Source organism: Hipposideros armiger, unplaced genomic scaffold (genome assembly GCF_001890085.2).
Source record: "Hipposideros armiger isolate ML-2016 unplaced genomic scaffold, ASM189008v1 scaffold_696, whole genome shotgun sequence".
NCBI classification, from domain to species: domain Eukaryota; kingdom Metazoa; phylum Chordata; class Mammalia; order Chiroptera; family Hipposideridae; genus Hipposideros; species Hipposideros armiger.
The window spans coordinates 853,753-880,844 of record NW_017732046.1 but is presented as its reverse complement, the minus strand read 5'-3'; the positions used below and the strand labels follow the sequence as shown (position 1 = coordinate 880,844).

Here is a 27,092-nt window from a genome sequence, read left to right as displayed (position 1 = left end):
AGTCCCTTTCGCCAGAAGGCTGGTGCCAGGGCAAGGCTGATCACAGGGCTCTATCCTCAGCATGCCCACCACCCGGAGGCTCCCCCCACTAGGAATTTAACTTCGGCTTCCTGCCGATATTTCTGGAAGATGAAAGTGAAGCAAATGGAATCTTGAGAAATGGCCCACAGTTTTCTTCCTTTGGGGATTTGAACATCTGGTGCGTTTTGAAATGTTTGCCCCTTTGGGGGCAGTGGCATTTTTCCGTGCTCGGTTCAGTCAGTGATTTAAACTTCTCATCCTCTCCAGTATTCTAATTTTCACAGCTGTTCTGCTCCCCTGTGGGCATGACCCCTTAGCTGGCATTTCGCATCCCAGTGGTTTTGTGATGGACGAGTCTTTGGGGATTCAGGTGGATGAACCTATGGCTTTTTCTCCCTCGGGTGACCCGTTGCAGGCGGATGATGGCTCGTTAAAAAAACATGAGCAGAATTTTAAACCACCAGGTATGTGTTTAATTCCAAAGATGTACAGGCTACAATTCAGTCATTTCAGTTAGTTAAAAAAAAAAACTTTCCGAATCTTAAAGTGAGTTGTATGTATACATGAAAGCATTTTTACAAATCAGTAAAGCTTCCTAAGATCTAGATTTAGGACTGGATTGCGTTTTAGAGGGATTTTAGTTCAACCATGGCATTCCACAGATGAAGTTGCTAAGGTGTAAATGTTAGTGATTGTCTAGGAACACCGAGTGTTGATGCCCAAACTAGAGGTTCTCTTCTAGACTTAAGTTCTTATGTCTACTCAACATATTACATTCCGGTTGGATTTAGAAATTGACGTGGGAGGGATTTTCACTTAAGTATTCAAAAGTAGTATTCAGTGACAAAAATAAATGTTTGCAGCAGTGATATAGCACCAGATCACAGTGTACATCACGAAGTCTTGTTTGACCTCAACCCAGACCTTGAAGTGAAAAGGAGTAGGTCAAACAATACCTGATCTTGTACACTAAAATGTACACCCTCATTCCTATTCTAGCACAGTGCGTGGGACATAGTAGGTCTTTAATAAATATTTGTTAGAGGTGTTGCAATTGACTATTTTTTTAAGGTAGCAAAATCTTTTCCATCTCTGTCTTAAGCATATTTAGTGTTTGTCCAAAAGAATTTTGACTATTCGTCCATGATATACTTGTATATTTATACACTATGAAATAGACTTTAACCTCACCCTAGAAAAATATGACATCACGTGCTTTTGCTTTCTGACTGAAACTAAACTTACCTTTGGTGTCAAAACGAGTACTCTTCTTGATGTCCCTATTTTTGGTTCTAAAAGCCACTATTATTCTATTTATGCTTGAAACAATAGAATTGTCTTCAATTTATGCTTTGTATTTGCTTCCCATGTCCACTTTATCTTTTAAATATGTGTGGCATTGCCTTTTCTTCCTATTCCTACTTCCACCACATTAATTTATTCCCTTACACTTTACTCCTGAATTATGAGTTTCTTATCTAAACTGCCAGCTTTCACTTTTTCATCCTCAAGTGCATCCTGTACATTGCTACTAGAATAATATTAAAATGCCACTTTCATCCAGTTTCATGGATGCTGTCCCTCTTCCCCTCCATTTTTTTTGTGCAATTCCCGTTTTTCACGGTCTAGCTTTCCCTTTGGACACGTAATACAGTAACACAGTCATTGTATTATTCTTGTGTTTAGTACTCTGTGTATTTTGTCTCTTCAGTTATACCACGAGCTCCTTGAAGACAGTATCTCATATAACTCCTAATGTATGTTGTACATTAGGCAGAATATATGAATGGATGAATCTGAATTGATTCTAGCATTATGTACAGGTGAAAGCTACTGTTCTGTTATGCTGGAAATCTGGGAATTAGAGTGGGGTGAATTTTATTCCAGTTTCTAAAGTTTTGTGGCTCCTATGTAACAGAACATTGAACATTATAAACAGTACTTTTGATAATTTATAAAACAGGATGGGTACATCCTGTCTTTTTTATATGACTCTAAATAAAAGCTAAAGTTATATCAAAAACGTAACTTAAGGAGGAAAGCTGATGAGGTTCAAGCACATAACTGTTTCATGATCTAATGTGATTTACTTTCCCTTTATGGAATAACTTCTGAATGATAGGACTTTTTCTATATCTTTGTATTCCCAGAACCTAACAGTGTCCAGCACAAAGTAGGTGCTTGAAAAATTTGAATGAATAGTTTAATGCAAGGATATAAAGTAAAATACTTAGTGTAATAAAAGAATAGCGTGGCCCTGTGTTTGGGGGTATTTATCAGCTTTTTATAACTTTTTATGATAAAATTATACATGCTTATTGAAAATTTAGAAAATATAGAAAGCCAAAATAAGAAAATATTATCCCACTATCCAAATATTTCCATTGTTAACATTTTGTTTTATTCCTTTAGTCTTCCTGTGCGTACGGATACATATAAAATTTTTTTTTCAATTACAGTTCACATACAATATTGTATTAGTTTCAGTGTACAACATATGATTAGACATTTATATAAGTTATAAAGTCAACACTGAGATGAGTCTAGTACCCATCTGACACCATACATAGTTATTACAATATTATTGACTATATTCCGTATGCAGTACTTTATAGTCCTGCGACTTTTTTTATAACTAGCAATTTGTACTTCTACCTGGCAACCATCAATTCTAGTTCTGGAGGTACATTTAAAAAAAAAAAAAACTAAATTGGGATCTTAGCCAACTTATTTTTAGTCTCCATTTTTTACTTAGCAATATATATATCTTGAGCATTTCGTATATAATTAAATATTCTAGAGCTTGATTTAAGATGACTGCCTAATAGTTCATTGCATAGTATGCTATAATTTATTTAATTGCCTTTTCATGTTGAACCATTAGATTGTTTTCCTATTAAGAAAAATGCTGCATGAACAAAGTACCTGGTGTAATATTGGGCCAAATGTTTATTCTTTCAGTAAGTCTTTTTCTTTAAGTACCTACTATATGCCAAGTTTAACAAGTGATAAAGATCTATTCAGTGAAAGAATGAACTATAAACTGTATATACACTGAGTATCTCCTCCGTACTGTTCAGCTATACTGGAAGGCTTGCTTTCAGTGTGTTAAATGGATGCTCTTAGCCCATGATTCTAAAATGGGTTATAGGTACCATCTTGATTTGCTTGGGACAGATCTAGTTTATACCTGTTGTCACAATATAATTATTATCAGTGCCCTCTTATTCTCAAGAGTGTCTCAGTTTGGACTAAATTATATCATCTCCCTAGTTATATACAGTATAAATCAGGCAGTATATGAAGCCCCAGAATAAATATATATATTCCTGGAGTATCAGTTTTACTCCATGGTAAGTAATTGACAGCATTTCATTTATGATATATTCATTAAATGTCTATTTTGTACAGGTACTAGGTGCTAGGGATAAATTATGCATAAAACAGACAAAAATCAATGCCCCCAATCTAGTGGAAAGAGATAGACAGTAAACAAATAGAATGTTCAAGAGTAATAAGTGCTGGGCCGGCTGAGTGGCGCATTGGTTAAGAGCTGGCTTGGGACACCAGAGGGCCCCGGTTCGGATCCCACACATGAGGGCCAGTGACACTGCCCTCTACAGCTAAGATGCTGAACAACAGCTCAACTTGGAGCTGGGCTACCGTGAGTCACCTGCCACGGCATAGGCTGCAGCCCCTGCGGCAATGGGTTGCCATGGGCTACCATATGTAGCCAGCAGCCAACGTGAGTGGCCAGCAGCCGCAGTGAGCGGCCGTCCAGAAGCCGGAGACTGATGTGCCTCCCCCGGTAAGAGCGCAATGATGGTGCCAACTTGGGTCAGTGAAAGTGACGTCCTCCACAACTAGATTGAAGAACAAAAGGACAGAAACTTGTCTGTTCCCCTCCCCCCGATTCCCCAGCGCTGTTCCCATCCCCCAATTCCCCAATAAAAAAACTTAAAATAAAAAAAGAGTAATAAGTGCTGTGAAGTAAATGTAGAAGGGAAGGGGAGATAAGTATTGGGGGAAGAGATTGTGATTTTAATCAGTAATTGGTCAGAGAAGGCATCAGGGTGGTAACATTTGAACTAAGACTTGAAGATGGTGAAGGAGTGAGTTTCGCAGTTATCTGGAGAAGAGCATACCAGGCTGAGGAAATGGCAAGCTGGAAGACCCTGAGCTGGGAGCATGCCTAGCATTTTGGAAAAGCAAGGAGGTCATGGTGACTGGAAGTGGGAGGGTGATGCGAGTAAAGTTAAAGAGGAGTGGAGAGAGTAGATAATTCTTTGGCTTCTTTGTGGAGCAAGATGTTAAACAGTAGGTTTGAGCAAAATAGTGATATGGTGACTTAGCTTTGAGGAGTAGTCTAGATGCTATGTTACATATAGACTACGAGCCAGCAAGAGTGAAAGTGGGGAGCATAGTTAAGGAGGCTATTGCTGTTATCAAAACTTGGATATATTATGTAGCTGAAAAAAATTCACTGTAAATTTCAAAACAGAACCATAGACCTAATGTATAAAATAGGAATATTTAAATAATTTTTTAGCTTGTGGACTTTTCAGGGTCTTCCCTCAATCCTCAAAGTGTATTTATTGATTGTTGCCTTTAGTAGTATTTTCCAGCTTTTTTTTTTTTTAAGATTTTTATTGGGGAATTGGGGGATGGGAACAGTGCTGGGGAATTGGGGGGAGGGGAACAGACAAGTTGCTGTCGTTTTGTTCTTCAGTCTAGTTGTGGAGGACGTTGCTTCACTGGCCCAAGTTGGCACCATCATTGCACTCTTCCCGGTGAGGCAGATCAGTCACCGGCTTCTGGACGGCTGCTCACTGCGGCTGCTGGCTGCTCACGCTGGCTGCTGGCTACACACAGTAGCCCATGGCAACCCACTGCAGCAGGGGCTGCAGCCTAAGCGACGCGTCGCCAGCGACTCATGGCAGCCCAGCTCCAGGTTGAGCTGTTGTTCAGCATCTTAGCTGTGGAGGGCAGTGTCACTGGCCCTCATATGTGGGATCCGAACCGGGGTCCTCTGGCGTCCCAAGCCAGCTCTTAACCATCACGCCACTCGGCCAGCCCATTTTCCAGCTTTTGAATGAATGTCTTCTGCTGTCTACTTTCATCTCCTACTTAAGAATTTGAGGATTTTATATTCACTTTGGTTGTCAGTAAGTTTCATTGTTGTTTAAAAATGTCATAGTTGTTCTGTAGTGACAGGAAACCTTAACATAAACATATTTAGAGTTTTGTTATAGGTAAGTACACAGTACATAGGAAGTGAGTAGTTTTGTGGAAGCACATTAAGCCAAATTCACATGGCTGGTGCATTACGGTATTTTTACATTTTCTTTCTGGTGATTTCAAACAGCTAAGCAGCATTTCTACTAACTGCCAGCTCATGCTTATGCAAAGGGCAGGTCCAAAATGTGGAACTCATGGGGAAACCATGGACTATTATTGTAGTTGGAAGGTAAAATTCATCTAATCAACCCCTTTACAGGTTAAGAAACTGAATACTATGTGGTTTAATGATAGGAGTTGATTCCAGATCTTTAGATTCTAAGCTTTTTTTATATTAGCGCTGTCCAGTAAAATTTTCTGTGATAACAGAAATGTTTCTATGTTGTCACATGTGGCTAGTGTGACTGAGGGAATTAATTTTTAATTTAATTTAAATTAATTTAAATTCAAATAGACACACAAAATTAGTGGACAGCACCATTCTATCGTACTACAAAGCTTTTGCTATTAATCACATACACAACGAAAACATGAACATAAATGCATTATCAATACATTTAATAATACTATTGTACAAACAGCGTTCCTAAAATATTTCATCATATCTAAACACCATTGATTGTAAGATACACCATTTTATATACTGCTCAGAAATGCTGCCTATTATACTATGATGCAATGTTTTCTTATTGCCTATGATTTTTTAATTTTATACTTATTGAAAGACTTCTTTTAGACCTATTAGAGAAATAATTGTAGATCTCTGGTACATACTTAAAAAGGAATACAAATATTTCAGATCTGTCTCTTCTGAATCCCTGTTTGTACTTAGAGTTATTGATGTCCTATTCCCCCCCCCCTCAGAAATATTGGTCTCTATACATTTGTGACCCAGAATTTCTTTGGTGAATCCATTTTTTTAAAGCCATTATTAATGGGCCCTTATGAAGAGCCCAGTTGTGTGGAACTGGCCTACGTTTGATTTCTTCACCACCTTGCTGCTCCTCCCCACCACCATTTGGCACTTCATGGTTCGATGTGAAGGCTCGCTCCTTTGTGGTTTTTTTGATTTTCAAGTCACTGACACTTTTCTGTAAGTTTTGATGCTAGCTGACACTTATAAGATGCATCCCACTTTTAGAGTTGTTAAAATGTGTCCTAGAATCAAATGTACTTTTGAACATAGCGTTTTAGTACCCATTCGTGGTGCCTTTCCTGTGACACTGGAATTTGAAGCTGGTTGGAATTGACACTCATAAGGAAAAATTCTAATGGACTGTGGCAACGACTGGTAGAAAGCCTGCTTTTTTTCCCAGGCCTCGGTTTTGGTTTCTAGAGTATAGTAGCTGATAGTGAGGTAGCTGCTACTGTTTTGGCTTCACTCTGTTGTAACTTCTGAACTTTTGCTTTTTTTTTTTTTTCTTTTCCCTACATCTATCTGAGTGGCCATAATAATGGTAATCATTCATTCAACAAACGTGCCAGGCACTGTCCTAAGAACGAGTGTACTGTGGTGAATTATACAGACAGGGAACTTATATTGTGGAGCTTATATTCTCGTGGGAGGTGACAGCAAACAAATAATTTTATAATGGATAATTTTATAGTGGATAAGTATTCTGAAGACAATAAACAGGACAATGTGAATAATGGGAGGAGTGCTAATTTAAATAGGATGTCAGAGGAGACTGTGACAATTAGCCAGCCATATGAAGTTACAGGGTAGAGAATTTGAAGCAGAGGGAATAATAAGAGCAAAAGCTCTAAAGAAATGTTAATAACAATAACTACAACAGGAAGAATTACCACTATCATTTATTTAATATCTACTATGTGCCGGGCATTGTGTTAAAAGCTTCTCTTATGTTATGTATATTATTTCATTGAATCCTCACAGTATCTTAGTGGCATGGGTACTGTTATTACCCCCTTCTCTATAGATGGGGAAACTAAGGCTCACAGAGACAAGCTGTGTGCTCAAGGAAAGTCATGCTGGCTGGTAAACAGGATGGCCAGAATTTTAACTTAGGCCTCCTGTCTCCAAAACTGGTATGCGTAATTACTTTTATATTGTCTCATATTGAAATGATGAAGCTTCTCCCATATACCTATGAAGCACATGGGAAGGTGAGGGTAATTTAAGTAAGTTTTCCTATTTCCTTTAGTGGGAAGAATACTGGACTAAACCCTCTCATTTATTCTTCAGCTTTTAATGTTCTTCCTCTCTCTCAAATTATCCACTTGTCATCTTCCTGCTTAAAAACTTCTATGGCTTTCACTTCTTTTCCCTTCCTCAGCCACATTGAATTTCATTATTTCCTCTACCCTACTGTCCCCCCGCAATAATCTATGCCTTTTTCCTTTTCCATTTCTTTGTGTACATAGTTCCTTCTTCCTAAAATGCCTTCTTCCAATTTTCTACTTGGTGAGTGCTTCAAAATACAGTTTTAACTGTCACTTGAAGCTTCCTGGCACCTTCAAAAGTATTCATTCCCTTCCCCGCTTCTACCTAGTACTATGTGCATTCCTCTCTTACAATTATTGTCTTGTATAAAGAGTGAGGTTTTTTTTTTTAAGATTTTATTGGGGAATTGGGGGAGGGGAACAGACTTTTAACATCTGTCTCTTTTACTAGGTTAACCTGTGAGAGAACAGGGGCTGCACCAGATTAGTTCATTTTTTATGATATGGCCATTGCTGAGCATTTGTTAAAACACAGTGTTTGTTAAATGAATGAATCTACAGACTTATCAGCAATACCTCCATGAAACTGGGCAAGTGATTTAACTTCCCTGGGTAGGGTTTCCTTACCTGAAAAATCAGGGCACTAATTCCTGTTCTGCCAGTATCATGGTGCTTTTGTGAAGATCTGAAATGGCAGTACACGCGACAGTGCTTTGAAAATGTCTTGAACTATTAGACTATGCGGAGTATTATAATAACTTAAAAAGTAGCTGATGTTTCGCCTAGATATGGGAATAAAATCTGATAACTTAAGCATGTAGTTCTCTTTTATACCCAGTAGTTTATTACATTTTGTATTATTACCTTTCCGTATTTTAACCATGTATGTTTTTGTAAAAAGCTTATATTTATTTAAAAGTAGCAATTTACCTGCTGTCAGGGATAGAGGATACTATTAGTAATTGGAACAATTTTTTAAAATGTTTTTTGACATGCCTGAGAGCATTAGTAGACCGACTGTCTGATGGAATACTATGACTATGCAATACACAAAGCTTTCCCAAGCCTGAAGGTTTTATATCTTGGGGGAAGGAAACAGTTTTCAAGAAGATTGCATTGTGTCCTCGTCATGCCATCTAGTGATCATAGCACAAATTGTTTAGTGATTTTTTTAAAGTTAGCTTCTTCATTGTGTTGTACTGTGGGCAGTGACAATGTATCTGTTAGTATGTAGTAATTCCAGAGTAGTAGAAATTTGGTATGTGATTCTGGGACTTAGCAGTTTGTCTCCTAGTTCAAGAGGCGTATGGGAGTTACAACAACATGATGGGATTTTAATGATTCTTACCATGATTTTAAGGCTGTTTATACCTATTTGTTTATTTGTAACTTATTCATGGTTTCGAATTTGTTGAGTTTTTTTAATTTAAGAAAGCATAAAATATGCACTCATTAATTTTAGCTATGAATTGTTTTTTCTTTGATAGGTGTTAAAAAAGATATTGAGAAGCTTTATGAAGCTGTACCACAGCTCGGTAATGTGTTTAAGATTAAGGACAAAATTGGAGAAGGTAATTTGGGGCTATACTTTATTATTTATTATATACTTTTTAAGGTTTTTTTTGTTTTCCCTTCTGTTTCCCTTGTTTAATCTTGATGTTTATTATTATTTTCTATTGAAAAATATACTTCTTTTTAAAATATTAAGACCATGTTTATATTATTATGGTAACAGTTTTTCTTTTATCCCTGGAAAGAATTACAGAATAAATAAATGTATAAAGTGGACAGTCCTATTTTAATCTTTATACTTTTATGCTATTAAAAGTACTGATATATTAATAATGTGTTATTAATGATTATTATGAAAAATGTAAGATTCAGATTGGGAAATTTGATAAAGGGAAGCCAAATCTTTTTCCTCTCTATTGTAGTTAGGTAGAATTGCACATTGAAACATACGCGGTGTGATCAAAAGATACTGTGAATGTTTAAATTAAAAAAAAAATGTTTACAGTAAAAGACACATTGCCATTAAGTCCCCTCAAAATGCTCCCCCTCACTTCTAACACACTTATCCCATCATTCTTGCCACTTTCTGAAGCAGTTCTGGAAGTCCTCTTTTGTGGGTGTCTTTACTCATTCTCCATTATGACAATGCTCTGTGTCACACATCGCTTCTGGTACATCAGTTTCTGTCAAAAACATTACGGTTTGTCCTCATCCACCTTATTCACTGGATCTGGCACTTTGTGACTTCTGGCTCTTCCCCAAAGTCAAAATGACCATGAAAGGAAAATGGTTTGAATCAATTCAGGACACTGATGCAGCCATGACAGCGTAACTAAAGGCACTCACGAAAGAAGACTTCCAGAACTGCTTCAGAAAGTGGCAAGGATGATGGGATAGTGTATTCCAAGTGAGGGGGAGTATTCTGAGGGCGATTAATGGCGATGTGTCTTTTACTGTAGTAAATTTTTTTAAATTTTAACATTCGCTGTATTTTTTTATCACACCTCATACATGAAACCTAAGATGGCAAAATGATGGAAATAAAGTAGTACAGTACTTATAGGATGGTCAGTATTAGCATAAATACCATTGAAAGACTGACAATCATTTTGATTGAATGAAGGGTGAATTAGGCAGATAGATGTGAAGAGAATGAGAAGATAAAAGATGATAGAGGGCCGGCTGAGTGGCTCAGCTGGTTAAGAGATCGCTCAAGAGTTTGAGCTCTGAGCAACAGCATTTCAAGTCCCGGTCCAAGCTGAGCAGCTGCTGAGCTGCCAACAGGGGGCAGGATGGCTCAGCTTAAAAAAGAAAAAAAAGATAATAGAACTTTTTGGTGGCTATGTTGAGAAATACCTAAATAGTAAAAAAACACAAAACTTCCATATACTTCATTGCTTGCTTTTCACAATGAAAAGTGTCACACTAGAAAACTTCAGGGTCAGCAGGGGCAGAGTAATTAAAAGATGAGATGATTTGGGATAGAAGAAGCAGATCTTTTCATTTTTTTCCTTACCTTTTTTGAGTGTTCAAAAGCTTTGTTCTGGAAAACAGTGGCGTCCTAACAAATTGATAACTGTTTCTGAAGGGGGAGGAGTGTGTTCTAAGGCTAAATAAGTTTGGGAAATGTAATGTGTATAGCTCCCTTTTGGTTATTCATGATGAACACATTAAAGGCTCTGGAAAATTTTGTCGTAAAAAAAATTATCAATTTGTTTTAACTCAGTATTTCTCAAATTTAATTGACCACCAAATCTTTATTTTTTTCTAATTACTTGAATGCTAAATTTAAAAGCCCAGGTGTTTCTGTAGTTTTTTTCCACCTAAGACTATATTACCATTTCTATTATACTTCTAACATACCTGTGTCCAAGTCTTAAGAAAGTAATTTCAAATGACAGTATTATGGAAATATACTTATTAGAACAAGTCATGACCATGGAAATATATTATGCTAACCCAGTTAAACAGATTTACTATAGAAGTTTGGTTAAATTAATGTAGTATGTCCTAAAGAACTGAAGACAGAATTTATTAAAAATTGAAAATAAGTTGTATTCACAGATGTGTTGCTCTTTGTGTTCATTGTTATTAAAATATTAATGATAGATTATGATAATTTTATGGGTTCTAAACAGTTTTTATGATCTATTTTTAGCCTTGTTTTATTAACATTTTTGAAAACCAAATATTGAAAAATCTAATAAATTATTTTATAGGCACTTTCAGCTCTGTTTATTTGGCCACAGCACAGTTACAAGTAGGACCTGAAGAGAAAATTGCTCTAAAACACTTAATTCCAACAAGTCATCCTATAAGGATTGCAGCTGAACTTCAGTGCCTAACAGTGGCTGGGTAGGCAATTTAAAGACATTTTAATTGAATTGGCTGTATATAATTTTTAAGACAAATTTTAAGTAGATATCTAACAGGGATGATGAGATTGTCCATTAATTAAACATATTCTTTGTCAGGTGTTTGCAATTTGCTAGTACTTTTTCTCTAACCTTGGAATGGTTAGCTAAATTTATATTAATTTTAAAAGAGGATTTCCCTGGGGGCTAAGCTTGGCTTCCTGTTCTTTTACCACTTATTTTTCTCATCTTCTTGCTAAATCATAAGCTTTGGCATCCATGGTCTAGATATTTTTTTTAAATGTGGAAAACTCGTATTTCACATCTTCCCAGCTATAGACACCCTCGTTTCATATTTTAATCTGAACAACAGAATCATCATCTGGCATGTCTTCCTCATTGGTCTCTCTCTCTGCTAGGTCATTCCTCTCAACATACATGACCTAGCATCTCCTGTCCCCCTTGTACTGCCATCCCGTTTCCAGCTGCTCCATCATTTCTTTGCTCCTCTTCTTAGTCAGACTTCTCAAAAATTATCTACATGTGCTGTTTTCACTTCCACACCGCCCTTTCAGTACTCAGAGAGTGTGGCTGCTGCTCTCTTTGCTAAACTAAAACTCCTTTAGGTCGAGTCAACCATGACTTCATTTTGTCAGTTCCTGTTTCTATTCACAGGAACTCTAGGCCATGTTTAACATAATTGGTTTGAAAACCATTATCTTCTGACTTCTGCACTGTCACATACCCCTTGTTTTCTTCCTGCTTTATTTGGCCTTTCATTTTCGGTGTCCTTTGCCAGTTCTTCCTCTTCTACCTGACTTCTAAATATTGGAGTTCCTCCCTAGGTAGGATCGTGTATTTGCACATGACTTTAAATACCTGCCTATTTGACATTTCTACTTGGGTACCTAATAAACATCTCAAATATAACATGCCAAAAACTAAATTTTAATCCATGTTTCCCTACCAGAAAAACCACAAAACCCCTATTGCAACACCCTGTTTTTACCCATTTCAGCAAATGTCACCACCATCTACTCAGTTGCTCAAGCCAGAAACCGAGTAATCATCCTGTTTTTCCATTTCTCTCCTAAACCACATCCATCACTAAGTCTTGGCCATTTTGACTCCAAAATATATCTAAAAACTCATCCATGTTTTTCTGCCTTCTCAACCACTACTTTAAGCCTAGATTACTATAATGGCCTGCTTCTTCTCTTACCCACTTACTCCCATGGTTACAAAATAGCAAGCATGATCTTTAAAATATAAAAATATGCATGCACATAATATAAATTGGGTACTGTTAGCTCCACCACTTAAAATCTTCTGATAGTTTCTCAGGGTACTTTGAAGAAAAAAAAAAAAATTGAACCTTATCTCATGCCAGTCTTCTCACCTCCCTCACTGTGCTCCAGTTTCTTTAGTTCCTCAAATTTGTCTCAAGAGCTTTCTTACCTCAGGGCTCCTCGCCATACTGTTCCCCATTCAGGAAGCCCCCTCATAGTGCCGACTCATCTTTCTGATCTGAGCAGGAGTGGCACCACTTCAAAGAGGTCTTCTCTGGATTAAATTAGATTCTCCTATATTTTATTGTCACAACACCTTTTGATCTCTTTTAAAACTTCTATAATTATTTGTTACCTTGTTTATTATCTGTATTATCTACTAGATAGTAAACTCCATGAGGGCAGAAATGGTGTTAATTTTAATTCACCATTTCATCCCTAATGTCTAACAAAGTCTCTGGCCAATAACAACAGTGCCTGCTAAATATTTAAAGAATAAATGAACAAGCCTATTTCTTTGTTTCACCCTTCTGTTTATTATAGAAGACAAGAGGATGATGAGATTGCCTCTCTAATGCATGACTACATACATTCTTGTCCCTTGAATAAGACCATTCCTTTTTCCACATTTTAAATTTCTCCCTCTGCCATGTTTCCTTTCCCTGTACTTCAAAACAGTGCACACTAAAAGCCTATATGTGATCTTTCTTCCCGTCTAGCTTCCACGCTAGTTTTTTTAAATTTTCTTTGCCAGATATTTCAGGCAAATCGTCTTTATGTTCTGCTTTCGTTGTATCCTTTTTCCCCTCCTTAAATCCTGTTTTACCTCTTCCTTTCCACTTAAATTGCTCTCTGAAAAATGACCAGTTAATTCCTCTTTGCCAAACTAAAAGCCTTCCGTCAATTCTTACTCTTTTTGATCTCCATGCTGATCACCCCTTGTTTCAAAACTCCTCACTTTCGTGGCATCCCTATCAGCTTTCTGCCTCTTCTTCCTTATTTTACCCTCCAACTTGAGAAACTTGTCCAAGGTTCAGTTTTTTCTTATTTTCACAGCCTTATGTATCACTTCTGTGCAAGTACTGTCACTGACTTCTCACTTAAGACTTAGTTCCATACCTAGATGTCTTTATCAAAATGATGAGGTCTTGGTTTTGAAGCTGCTTTTCCTGATTTCTCTACATATTTTGTTGATAATCCATGTTATTTTACTCAGGTTCAAAGCCATGGAAATCAACTTTACCCCATTTTCCTCATCTTTTATGAGGTGTATTGTAGCATAGTGGTTGTGAGCATAGCCCTGGAGCAAACTACCTGGATTCAAATCCTGGCTCCATGGCACACTGGTTTAGTGGGGGAACTTCCATAACCTCTCTGAGCCTCAATTTCCTTGTCTGTAGAAAAGGGGGAGGAAATAATAGCACCGTTCTCATAGGGTCATTGTGATGATGAAGTGAACTTGTTAGTAGATGTGAAGTGTTTAGATCAGAGCTTGGCATATAGTGAATGCTTAGTAAAGGTTAGCTAAATTTTAAAAATTTATTCATTACTATTACCAACTTACCTGCTACTTACATCTTGTTAATTCATTCTTGTTATTCATCTTTTCCTTCTCACTCTGTGACTTCTCCAATTAAAACTATATCATGTTTGATTAGTATAGTAACCTCATAACTAGTGCTATTTTTATAACTACCTTGTACAAGTCAGTTGAATGTGTATACTGTCCTATATGATGATGATTTTAAGTTTGTCTTCTAGCATTATTTATGCATTAATAAAATTGCAGGATTTTATTGTTTTCTAAAATAGGTATAAAGTTTTGGTTTATTTGACCTTTCCTCTAAAGTTCACTTTGCATTTTTCCACTAGGGGGCAAGACAACGTCATGGGAGTTAAATACTGCTTTAGGAAAAATGATCATGTGGTTATTGCTATGCCATATCTGGAGCATGAATCCTTTTTGGTAGGTTTTGTTACTTCTTGAATTTTTATTAACTTAATATTTAATGAAAAAATTTTATGAACTTATTCATAACTTTATTTTAGGACATCTTGAATTCTCTTTCCTTTCATGAAGTACGGGAATATATGTTTAATCTGTTCAAAGCTTTGAAACGCATTCATCAGTTTGGTATTGTTCACCGTGATGTGAAGCCCAGCAATTTTTTATATAATAGGCGCCTGAAAAAGTAAGTATGGAAAGTTACCAGAAAATATTTACGCTTGAGTGAATTTGTGCTATGGGATCCATCTCTTAGACATAGAACATACTGCGACAGCTATGCACAGATTTTTTTCTGTGATAGGAGAGGGAAAATACAGTGAAGAAGAACATAAAATTGTACTAATACGTCATTAGATGTTCCTTGCCTCAAAGGAAATAACAGTTAGCTAAAAGAAACTTAGAAAGTGTCTAGTCCTTTTGACCTTACACATTTCTCTTATTTCAGGGCTTTATTTTTCTTTTCAGTAAATGAAGGGATTGACCACATGAAAGCCAATTTTTTGTTTCAACACTAAGTTTTGTGTTTATGTGTATTTTTTATGCTGATTATATACATAGAGGCATTGAAAACTTAAATACTGTTTACATTGGATCATTTTAAGTGTGGTAAGAAGAATGAATAGAACTATAACTTCTTTCCTTGGGCCTTTCTATTCCTGACTTTTCTCTTTAGTTTTCTTTAATTAAGTCAGATTTTAAAACTATGATTTTAATTTCTTTTAAACTTGTTTAATTAAAAATTATCTGCTATAATGACATCTCTGCCACCCTCAGAGAAGAAAGGATTATGTTTATATCCTGCGTTCCTTGTCTACCTAGACAGTACAGACCAATGGAAAAGGGGGATAAAAGATTTCTTTTGGGTGGGGGATACTTCTTTCCTTACTTTTCTATCCTTGTTAGCTATTAAAATCCTTACCTTGTCTGTCAAACTTATTTTTCTTTTCCTTTTTCAAGAATGTTATAAATTCTTAATTGATCCCCCAAAGAATCAGTTTCTGTATGAATATAGTTTGAGCTTATTACAATGTTACTAAGTTTTAATTGTCACAGAGAAGTAAAAAATGCTTTCTTTTATTTCTTAGGTATGCCTTGGTAGACTTTGGTTTAGCCCAAGGAACCCATGATACAAAAATAGAGCTTCTCAAATTTGTTCAGTCTGAAGCTCAGCAGGAAGGTTGTTCACAATGTAAATCCCATCCAATCACCGGAAACAAGTTTTCGTTAAGTGGACCAACAGCATCTAAGGAGCGAGATCAGCAGCTCACCATAAAAGACTCTTTTAAAAGGCTCTACACAAATACACAAATTCAGATTAAACAAGGAAAAGATGGAAAGGTTCTACCTTTTTTATTTCTTAAGTACTAACACAGTTTTAGAAATTACTCCTTCATCCAACAGAGGGAGATGTAATACTAGGATAATACTTGCAATTTAAAATAATTTTTTTTTTACATTTGTTATCTATTGATTAGATTTTCACTAAGATTTGTAACATCATGTTACTATTTTAAAACTGAAACATACTTCATAGATTTATGATGCTTTGTAATTACCAATTATATTATATAACAAAATGGAAAAGAATAAGTTTTCCCTGCATGTTATAAAGTTCAGATTAATTATCCTTTTTAAAAGAAAGCATTAGTTACAGGAGAAATATTCCGAAGTGTCTATCTCCATTTTAGCTGCACAGCAAAATGTAACATCCATGCAGGTGGATTTTCCCTTTTATTAGTAACATATATCTGTGGACTGTGATAACATTGTATGGGTGTCAAGAGTTCTGTATAGACTATTTTCTCCTTTCACAGAAGTGTTTTGGTGCCTGAGAATGACTTGGATGCAGCTGTTTTTGTTTCATGTCACTTAACTCTTTTAAAACTATAGCAGAGTACAGCTGGCAGAAAGTGTTACAGATATAATCCTTATTTTCCTTGTTTTTGTTGGTATTGTAGGAGGGATCTGTAGGCCTTTCTGTCCAGCGCTCTGTTTTTGGAGAAAGAGATTTCAATATACACAGTTCCATTTCACATGAGAGCCCTGCAGTGAAAGTAAGTAATGTAGCTTCATAGTGTAATCATCAGTTAGTCGTTCACTAAAGAGAATTTTAGGGAATGGCTAGATCAGCACTTATTATCAGGAAGTTTTTAAAAGGAGTTGCTTCCGCAGAAGGTATTACTACCTTGAGCATCTAATCAACACTTTTATTTTATCCAGTTTTTTCCTGAATTTTTCTGGTGGAATTTTTCGTTAGCTGACTGTTGTTGCTCTCCCTCTAAAGGAACATTTGGAACATGAATGCCTATTCTCTGATTGGCTAGAATGTGAACTCCCCACAACTGACATATTTCTGACACACAGTTGATAGCATAAAGATGTTTATAAAATTGTCATCAACGTTAAATGTTTTTAAATTGATTTAAGATATCCTGTAACAGCTAGATAGCATGAGCAACAAATTAAAATTCTGATTTTAGCCAATGTAATTGTGCAGTTTACAGTTCTGAAATGGAGTTAGACACTAGAATGTAACTGTTTAATATTTCTGTAACATACCAGGAAAAGTTTCTAATAAAGTGTAAGTCAAATATTTACCAAACTAGGACTACTTAGTAAATTTTAAAATGTTTATTTAGCAGAAAAACCTAAAAAGACCTTAAATGTTTTAATAGAGAACTGTTTGTTTACAATCCAATAGTACATGCAGCAGTTTTAAAAGTTAGGCATCCACTATTGCATTTTGCCACAGTAGCATTTGAAGACATCATTAAATGTCATGAAAATAGAAAATATGACTTTTCTTTTACAGTTTATGAAGCAGTCAAAGACTGTAGATGTGCTGTCTAAAAAGGTAGCCGCAAAAAAGAAGGCTGTTTCTACCAAAGTTGTGAATAGTGGTGTGCTGAAGAAAACTACCAGTTCTTGCCCAGCCAGCCTGACCTGTGACTGTTACGCAACAGATAAAGTTTGCAGTATTTGCCTTTCAAGGTAATGTGTTGTGATGGTGCTGTAAAATCACAAGAATGCTGCTAGACAAGGTCAGAAATGGCCTCGATTTTGGTGTATAATTGATTGAGCCAAAGGAAATAACACAGTTGTGTCAACCACATAGGCACTGATGCAGAATTAATAATACCTTGGAGAGCAAATGATAACTGTTGTCATGTATTGTTCACTTGACACGCATATGCTCTTTGGAAAACACATTTGCTCTTATATGCAAATAATTTTGGTGGTGGAATAGCTTTCTTGGAATCTGAGAATTGCACATTTTGCTGGCTGATTTAATCTTTTGTTTTCTTTCTTCCTGCCAATGTAGAAAAACCAGAACCAAATAACAGAGCTCTTCTCTCACTCCCATCTCCAACTCTTTGTCACTTAAATTTTTTTTTACTTCAGGACTTGGCTTTCATGAGCCTTTCCTGATTAACTCAAGAATATAAGTGAATAAGTGTATCACTCTCAACAGAAATAAATTTTCGTACCTCTGAATTTCTGTTGTATTCTATTTTTCTGTTATGGTTTTTATCATCTATTACCTCTTTTTATGGCTGAAAGTTACCTTAAAACTTTTCTGGAATAAGGACTGGAAACTAGTTGAGGGAGTTGGGAGGGATCTGTGGAAACGAAATTTATGATTTTCATTGTACTGAATTACCATTTGCTTTATAATAACTTTTATTTATTTAAATAGGTATCAAGGCAGAATTTATTGTGAACTAAATTGATAAATGTTATTTTTTGGTCTTAAATAATTAAACTTTAGCATAACTAGAAAAATCTTATCTCATCATAAGGCGGCAACAGGTTGCCCCTAGGGCGGGTACACCAGGATTCAGAGCACCAGAGGTCCTGACGAAGTGCCCCAATCAAACTACAGGTATGTTGCACTGGAAATACAGACCCTAATTAAAACCGATTGTCCCAGGAGTATTTTATTTTATGTACTTTATTTATGACTAATATTTGAGCTCTTCTGCTTTTAATTAAATTACATAGTGGTAATCCCATTTTTAAAGATAATAGTTTTTATGCAAGTTTCTAATCCTAATGTTGCCTTTTTTTTAGAACAATTTTTGTTAATAGATCACATTTTGCTTATCTATTTACAAGATGATTTTAACAGGAATTTTGTTAACATCATCTTTGTGGTGGAAGAAACTGTTTAGTGGTCTTTGCTAACTTAAGAGTTGCAGCATTTTATCTGTTTGCATAATGCCTCAAAACTTTGCTGTGGTACACATATGATTGTGTGTTCCATTTAAATTATTTTTTTGTTACTCTGAAAACAGTAGAATAGCATTAAAAACATTTTTGAAAAGAAAAAATTATGGAACTGGAGCACAGGAAACAAATAGATGAATCCTACCATTCACTTGGATTATGGAATTTAAAGAAATGCATTTATGCATTGTGTGTATTCTGTGCTTGCTAATGATACAAAAAACAATACACGTGAAACTATCTGCTTATACTCTAATGAGGACACATTTTCAAATAATTATAAAATAACCCATTGAGTATGGATATAAAACTTTATACAAGGTATTTTAGGGAGATACCTGAAATACCTGAAAGGATTTTGGAAGAAAGTTCATGAAGAGAGAACTTCTGAGAAGAGAATGTAAATTGGTGTGGGGTTGGCATTGAGGCATGAGCAGAGAAACTCAAGAAACAGCATGCTCTAGTCATACAGGAAACAATAAAATTTTAGTGTAGCAAGAATCAAGGATTGACGAGAAATAAACCTGTGAAGAGGTAGACAAGGTCAGGTCACACTTGTTAAATGGCTTGGACTGTATCCTGTAGGTGTTAAAAGGTTATCAAGGAAAAGAGATGGTAACTTTTTGTTCTAGATGGATTATCTGGCAGGTGTGTAGAGAGGATAGATTTTGGAGAATGGGGGCCTGCAGTAGTCCAGGTGAGAGGATGAAATCCTGAATGAGGACATTAGTACTAGGAATGAAAAGAAAAGTGAAGGATTGGAAAGGCAGAGCTTGGAGGATAATTGGATGTGGATTAGGGTGGGGGGTGGTGAGGGAAAGGGCATCCAGGATGTTTATCAGCCTCCTAGCCTGGGGGACTTAGATGTGTACCAGTGACCAAGGTGGAGAATAAAGAAGCAACTGGTTTACAGGGTAAGATACTGTTGGGGGCGGGGCCGGCCGAATGGCGCATTGGTTAAGAGCTGGCTTGGGACCCCAGAGGGCCCCGGTTCAGGTCCCACATATGAGGGCCAGTGACATTGCCCTCTACAGCTAAGATGCTGAACAACAGCTCAACCTGGAGCTGGGCTGCAGTGAGTCATGGCAGCCAGCAGCCAGCATGAGCGGCCAGCACTGCCGTCCAGAAGCCAGTGACTGATCTGCCTCGCCTGGGAAGAGCGCAATGATGGTGCCAACTTGGGCCGGTGAAGCAACGTCCTCCACAACTAGACTGAAGAACAAACAGGACAGCAACTTGTCTGTTCCCCTTCTCCCAATTCCCCAGCGCTGTTCCCATCCCCCAATTCCCCAATGAAAATCTTTAAAAAAAAAAAAAAAAGATACTGTTGGGGCATAATTAGTTTTATGAGGTACTGTATTTCCCCATGTATAAGCCGCACCCTTTTTCGAAAAATTTGGGGTCTAAAAACTGGGTACATCTTATACAGTGGTTGTAGATTTTTTTAATTGCATTTCCCGCTTTTTTCACGCTTGTTTTTGCGCTTATACAACCACTGTATAAGACGCACCCAGGTTTTAGACCCCAAATTTTTCACAAAAGGGTGTGTCTTATACATGGGGAAATATGGTATTTTGGGGACATCCAGATAGAGATATCCAATAGAGTAAAAGTAAGTCTGAAACTCAGGGATGCCTGATTTGGAAATACAGTTGAGCGTCATCATTTTATAAATGGTAGTTGAAGCCATGAAGTAGATGGGCTAATCAGGGAGAGTATAAGGGAGAAGAGCTTGGAATTCTGGGAATCTCAGCGCTTGAGGCTTGGAGAAAACTTTCAAGGAGCAGGCAGAGGTACAAAGGGAACCACAAAAGGCAAATGATACTCTGACCAAGGGAATAGAGAGCAAATTTGGTGATACTGGGAGGTCAACAGGACAGAAGATGTCCCTAAGAAAAAAGAAATGTTTCTTAACATGAGGCTGAGCTGGTCTTAATCTTAACTGCCAAAATTCTGGATATTAAAGTTTCTGTAGCAAAAGTTAGGGTTAGCACCTGGCTGAAGAAGCACTTCTAATGCTAAATACTTTGCACTAAAATGAACCACTTTTACTACTGTAGTGTGTAATTTTTAAGGAGCATCTATATTTTTTTCCCATTTAGCTATTTTTGGATTTCTTTTGATCTTATAGAATATGCATTTACTTTTTGTTTTCTAATGGTGAAATATCCTTTTAAATTTACCAACAATGGTGCTCAAGAAAGAAAACATATTGTGTATTAAAGGTTGTTAAACCATGGAATCTCAATCCTGAATTTACATTAAAAGCATCTGGGGAACTTTTAAAAAAATACTGATGCCTGAGCCCTACTCCAGAACAGTTAAATCAGAATCTCTGAGGGATTGGGCCTGGATATCACAATTTTTTTTTAAAGCTTTCAAGGTGATTTGAATGTACAGTAAAGGTTGAGAACTACTGATACAGATGATAAAATTGCAGATTTAGGATTTTCTAAAATTTGTTTTTTGTTACAGCAATTGACATGTGGTCTGCAGGTGTCATATTCCTTTCTTTGCTTAGTGGACGATACCCATTTTATAAAGCAAGTGATGATTTAACTGCTTTGGCTCAAATTATGACAATTCGTGGATCCAGAGAAACTATCCAGGCTGCTAAAACTTTTGGTAAGCAGTTTTATGTTATAGAACAAAACAAATGCTTTTGATTATCTCCTACAAATTACTTAATACATTATTATGAAATTTTCTTTTCAAATAAACATTCTGTATTCATAAAGTTCTCAGATGTTGGAAGATTTCTTAGTTGCTTAAAAATTAATTGCATGTGTAAAAAAGTAATTTTCATCACTTCTATTCATACAATTTTTTAATCTCATCAAGCACAAAGTGCTACACTTCTCCAATATTTAAAGTTTAACTTTATAATCTTAAGTAAAAGAATAAGGGATAAAATCTTAACTCCTTATGGTTTGACTTAATTACATAAATATTTTTAATAATATGTTTTAATTTGTTTATTGTGTATTAAGCATCACGTGTCTTGGACCTGCCTTAAATGACCTTAGTCTATACTAACAAACAAACAGTAAATTATAATACAACATAATAAGGACAACAGTGGGGAAGATAGTAGAATGTGTGTTAGTTATCAGGTACCTTAGGGTTAGGATAGCAGAGAAGAGAACAGAATCATTGTAAGCAGATATTGGACATGGGAAGTCATCTCCTTAACTATACAAAGTTCTTGTAGTTCAAGACTGGGATACTTCGATGCCCAGCCCGAGCTGAGCTGCCACTAAGCTGCCAATAGGTAGCAGGATGGCTCAGCTAAAAAAAAAAAAAAAAGACTGGGATACACAGTGTTCTTCATACTGTACCTGAGAATTATCTCAGCCTTGCTATAGCCAACAACTTGAACTCAAATGCCCACCTTATGTTTATTCTCCATGCATCATTTTAGTTAATACTTTCTAAAGTGGATGGGTGTGATTGCGTCAGCGTGCTACCCCTTTCGGACAGAATTGCAGTCGGCCCGCCCCAAGAGTAGCTTGGCCACCTTATGCTCAGCCCCTGGATCAATGGGTCTTAATCAGTGGAGCAATCAGAATTATCTGAGGAGCTTCATGAAATACATACACCTCTCTTAACCCATACCTTCCTGGAAACTAGGATTCAGAAAAATAAGATATGTAGGAAGGGTCCAGGCTTGTTAGTTTAAAAAAAAAAAAAAAGTGGTTTTGACAAGGAACTACTTATGACTAAGAAAATAATGGTCATAATGGTCCCTTGCCCAGGCACCAGTGCCGTGGTCTGATCCACCAGAAAAACTTAGTGGTGGCTGTGAAAAAAGCCTCATCATAGAGGCTTACTAAAAAATGTTTCTGCAGCAAAGTCAATCCACAATTTGTATCTTTCTTAACACCTATTATAAGAAAATTTTATCTAAGGAAAATAAGGTGAAGTAATACATACATGCAAGGGAAAAGTGACCATGAGTGGAAAGCAACATTGACACCTTGGAAATGGCATTCTTACATGCGTATGTTTATTCTCAACTGATTGAGAAAACTTTCATCTAATAGTGAATAACTCCATGAGTTTATGAAATTTATCAGAGAACACCAAAACATTTTGTTGAAGAGCTTAAACCCCGACCCCCATCTATAGTTGCAGTTATAATGAGGATCAACAGTGGAAGTACAACATCTGACACAGGAACATTCCAGGACAAATGTCATGGTAGCAGGCAAAGGCTTTTAGAGATTTATTATTGTAATGCTTGTTCTCATCCTTAAAAAATAATGCGATGTAGCACTTGGCTCAGTTTTATTAGTATGACTTCTATAGTTATTTCAGTCAAATCTTCCTGTAACTTTTGAATACAGGACTTAAAACTTGAGCAACCATGACAGTGTTCTTTATGATCGAAAGAAATGTCTTACCTGCAGTTAGCAGTGAGAATACTTCTAATTCTCTTGTCTTATGTGTAATCTGCCCCTACTGTCCTCAACTCCTAGACCTGACCCCATCGTAGATTGTCATTAAGTACTTGTTGAGTTGTGTCAAATAAATTCAAAAGACAAAATATTTTTTGATTGAATATATTAGTTTAAATTATTTTCCCTGAATAATGAGCCCTCTCTTTGGATATATAAAAAAATAATTTAGGCATAGTGTATAACTTGGGAAGATGCTATAACACATAGTGTTTATTATCTCATGACTTCAGAGTAGCCGTTAAATTAAGGAATAAGACTATATAACTATTCTTCTTGGGCTATAATTTTCTAGAGAGAATAGGAATGATTAAATAGATTTAAAAGTAAAAAGGATTGACATAGGTATCCTCAACCAACTTAGTTTTTGGTAATTTGTTTCCTTTGTCTCCCTGCCTACCTTGCCACCTACCTTAATACATCAATCCAGTAGTTAGATCAGAATATGTAAAAGTAACTTTATATTAGCCAGAGCTATATTAATTGCTTTCACAATCCATATTGTTAACAAATACCCTAGAAAGGAATCTATGCTGTGCCACTCATTGTTTAGAGCCACATTTCTGTTTAATAAGGAAGTATGAGGCAAAAATAATAAATACAGTATTGCCTATTTGTGTGCTTAACTTATTTTTGCCTATGTCTGATAATCTTTTGGGAAAGTGTGTCAAAGACATATTTTTTAAAAACTTGAAATCTGGTTTGCATATTCATTTAGAAACATTTATTGTAACTTTATGTGTGCCAGGTACTATTGTTGAGTCTCTGTTCTCATAGATCTTAAATTCTTGTGGGGAAGACACAATAAACAAATACTGTATATACTGTCATTCAGATCAGTGGTATTGAGAAAGATAAAAGGAGAAAGGGAGTGCAGAGGGCTGAGCTGTCTCGGATAGGTTGGGCAGGGACAGCATCTGTAAGGATGTGATATTTGAACAATGATGTGAAAGGCTGACGAATGCCTTTTTGTCCAGCCCCACCGGCATTAGTGGAGAACCTAGTATGTACCAAACATGGTCTAGGTTTGAGGGAATCGAAGATAAATGAGATAGTCCCTATCTTCAAAGAGCTCATAGTCTAGTAGGCGAGACAGACAGACATTTTATCAGTTACAATACAGGATGGCCAAAGTAATAGTAGAAATCTTCACAGGGCACAACAGAAGTTTACAAGGATCAACTCCCTGAGAGTGTCAGGCCCCACAGAGGTCATTCTTGAGCCTAGTGGAGTATCCTGGGCACGTGGGGGCGTGCAGGGCACCCTAGACAAAGACAGGAACCATGGAGTCAAAGGCATGTAGACGTTTAGAAAGGGGAGAGGGAATGGAAGCTGCAGCTGATTAAAGATTACAGAAGGATACAATGAAACTAGCGAAGTTGGCAGTTCTACTTTAGCAAGTCACTATTTGGTACTCACTGTCTCCCACTATATGATTTGATCTTCCGCTGCGTAATGCAAAGCAACTTATTATAAAATAGCCTGTGGTGTCTAGCTCATCCTCAGTGTAACTATATCCATAAAGCACATGGGTGGGCTTGCATGTTTCTCATGAGAGAGGCTTCTGTTGATTCAAATAATACAAAAGATGTGTATTTTTTTCTCTTTTAGGCAAATCAGTATTGTGTAGCAAAGAAGTCCCAGCACAAGACTTGAGAAAACTCTGTGAGAAGCTCAGAGGTATAGATTCTGACACTCCCAAATTTACAAGCAATGTACAAGGGCCTGCCTCTCATGACCCAGCTTCTCACCTCGTACAGACAACTAAAGCACAGCATTCAGGGGATTCGCTGTGTAAAGGGAACAGAAATGGCTGTGGGGCTCATATTGATGTGTATACTACCAATCTGGAAGGCTGGAATGAGGTACCTGATGAAGCTTATGACCTACTTGATAAACTTCTAGATCTAAATCCAGCTTCAAGAATAACAGCAGAAGGAGCTTTGTTGCATCCGTTTTTTAAAGATATGAGTTTGTAATTATTGTTCTTCATTTCATGTTTGCTGTTGTGTATCGTGAGGTGGGGCGGAAGAGTTCTTTGTACAGCCATAAGTTCTTATTTAGAGACCAGGGCAAGATGAATAATTTATTCTAAAATTGGATTAGATTACTAATAACATGATTTTTGAGTTAGATCTGCCCAAGGAGAATCAGCTCTTTAGTTTCCCTAATTATTTGTCACTGCAATGTACAGAAAAAGGGGCAGTTTTAGCCTAGTACATAGGGATTCAAGGTGCAAGTCTTAAATTTAATGGATGTTTTAGGGATTAAGTGAGTCAAAAAGCTTACTTTATTCGTTTCTTCAAACCATGAACTATGTGTACTGTTGGAAGACTCAAGCTGGTACAGGTGCTCTAACTATTCTGTAGGTTAAGAAAATAATTTCCTCTTCTAGAGCCTTACATTATGCCTTTTATGAACACTAAACAATGAGAAAATGAGGATATCACTTAAAATTGAATTTAATTGATCCATTTAAAAGTATGTTGTGAAAGCATTTATTGTGTGAATTGCCATTTTTTTTTTAATGGGTTCTCGGGTTTTCTGCCTGCTCTTACCCGCACCTTAATACATTCTCCTTGGAAATTATGCGGTGCTTTCCACAAAGTTTCAGGGTGCTTTGCTGAATATTGCTTATGTTTACAGTTGAAAACTTAATGGTTGATAAAGGGAAGTCATGGGACCACGGTGAAGATTGATAGTCCAAAATTATTTCTTTTTCTCTGAATGTGGCCTTTTTTTTTTTTTCACACCTAGGAATAATTAGGTGGCTGCTAGAAGGAAAAGTGAACACAGAATTGAGACTATTACTGGAGATTTTCCCTCTGCCTAGAGCCATCCAGATCTTTGTATTCTGTTTTGACTAAGTTGGTCCTGCTCAGAGAAGGTTGATTATTGGAGTCTTAGGTGGGATGGGAAGAGAGATCGATAATGAATGAAGTAGGCAAAATAGGAAAGGACCAGGAGAGAGGTTTATGTATTACTGCATTCCAAAATGATATATAGCAATAACCGACAGCATATCAGACTTCCTGTGGGATATAAGTCTGGGCATGTTGGTCTGCTGAGAAGTTTCCCATTTAGTGATTGTAGAGTATAGAAACAGCTTAGGGACATAAAACATTCATTTTGTTATTTTGAACAGTGGACAGTACATCTATTTACTCGATTTGGTAAGCATAGTGTGTGTGTGTGTGTGTGTGTGTGTGTGTGTGTGTGTGTGTGTGTGTGTACATATATATATATATATATGTATATATATATATGTATGTATGAACCATTACCATTGATCTGCTCTGTCTTCTCATGCTCTAATCGTTTAAAAAAACAAACTCGAATGTCCTTGAATTTGTATGTCTAATAAAGTTAATCCTTTTATATTTTTTATGTCAGCAGCTACTCATTTGCAAAAGACCTTTTTAAAAAAAAACGTATTGACCACTGGAAGTATTTTCCTTCTGAGATTGATGAATGCTCTCTCTTCAGCAAATGGTAGACAGTAGATTAAAAAAAAAAAAAATCCCTGGCTCAAGTAATATAAGAAAGAAATAGATTTTTTTAAATAGAAAAGGTGCTCATTAACTTAATTTATAGAATATTTGTAACAAATAATAAAGCAATAAACCATCTCAGTAACTAGAATGAAGTCTTAGCTTAAAAAATTTTTCTTGATATGACTCAATCAAGTTAACATACTCAGAAAATTAACAGAAAGAAAAATTTTACTTCCAAAAGTGAAGGGAAGGAGACATTCTCTAAGAAAGTTTAATATTCAGGGCTGTTGTTGCAGCTTTCCATTAAT

General features: G+C 36.4%; 1 protein-coding gene across 1 annotated transcript; it reads left to right on the top strand.

Moving 5' to 3' along the window:
- The first annotated feature begins 73 nt into the window (after positions 1-73).
- CDC7 (cell division cycle 7) lies at positions 74-25,787 on the top strand. The gene is made up of 12 exons (XM_019626968.1): positions 74-199; positions 289-485; positions 8,931-9,014; positions 11,175-11,310; positions 14,471-14,564; positions 14,648-14,790; positions 15,692-15,944; positions 16,565-16,660; positions 17,419-17,597; positions 18,407-18,489; positions 21,309-21,458; positions 24,902-25,787. The coding sequence occupies exons 2-12, from the start codon at positions 368-370 to the stop codon at positions 25,267-25,269; spliced, it is 1,704 nt and encodes a 567-aa protein (XP_019482513.1). The 5' UTR covers positions 74-199; positions 289-367; the 3' UTR covers positions 25,270-25,787.
- Positions 25,788-27,092: the final 1,305 nt, after the last annotated feature.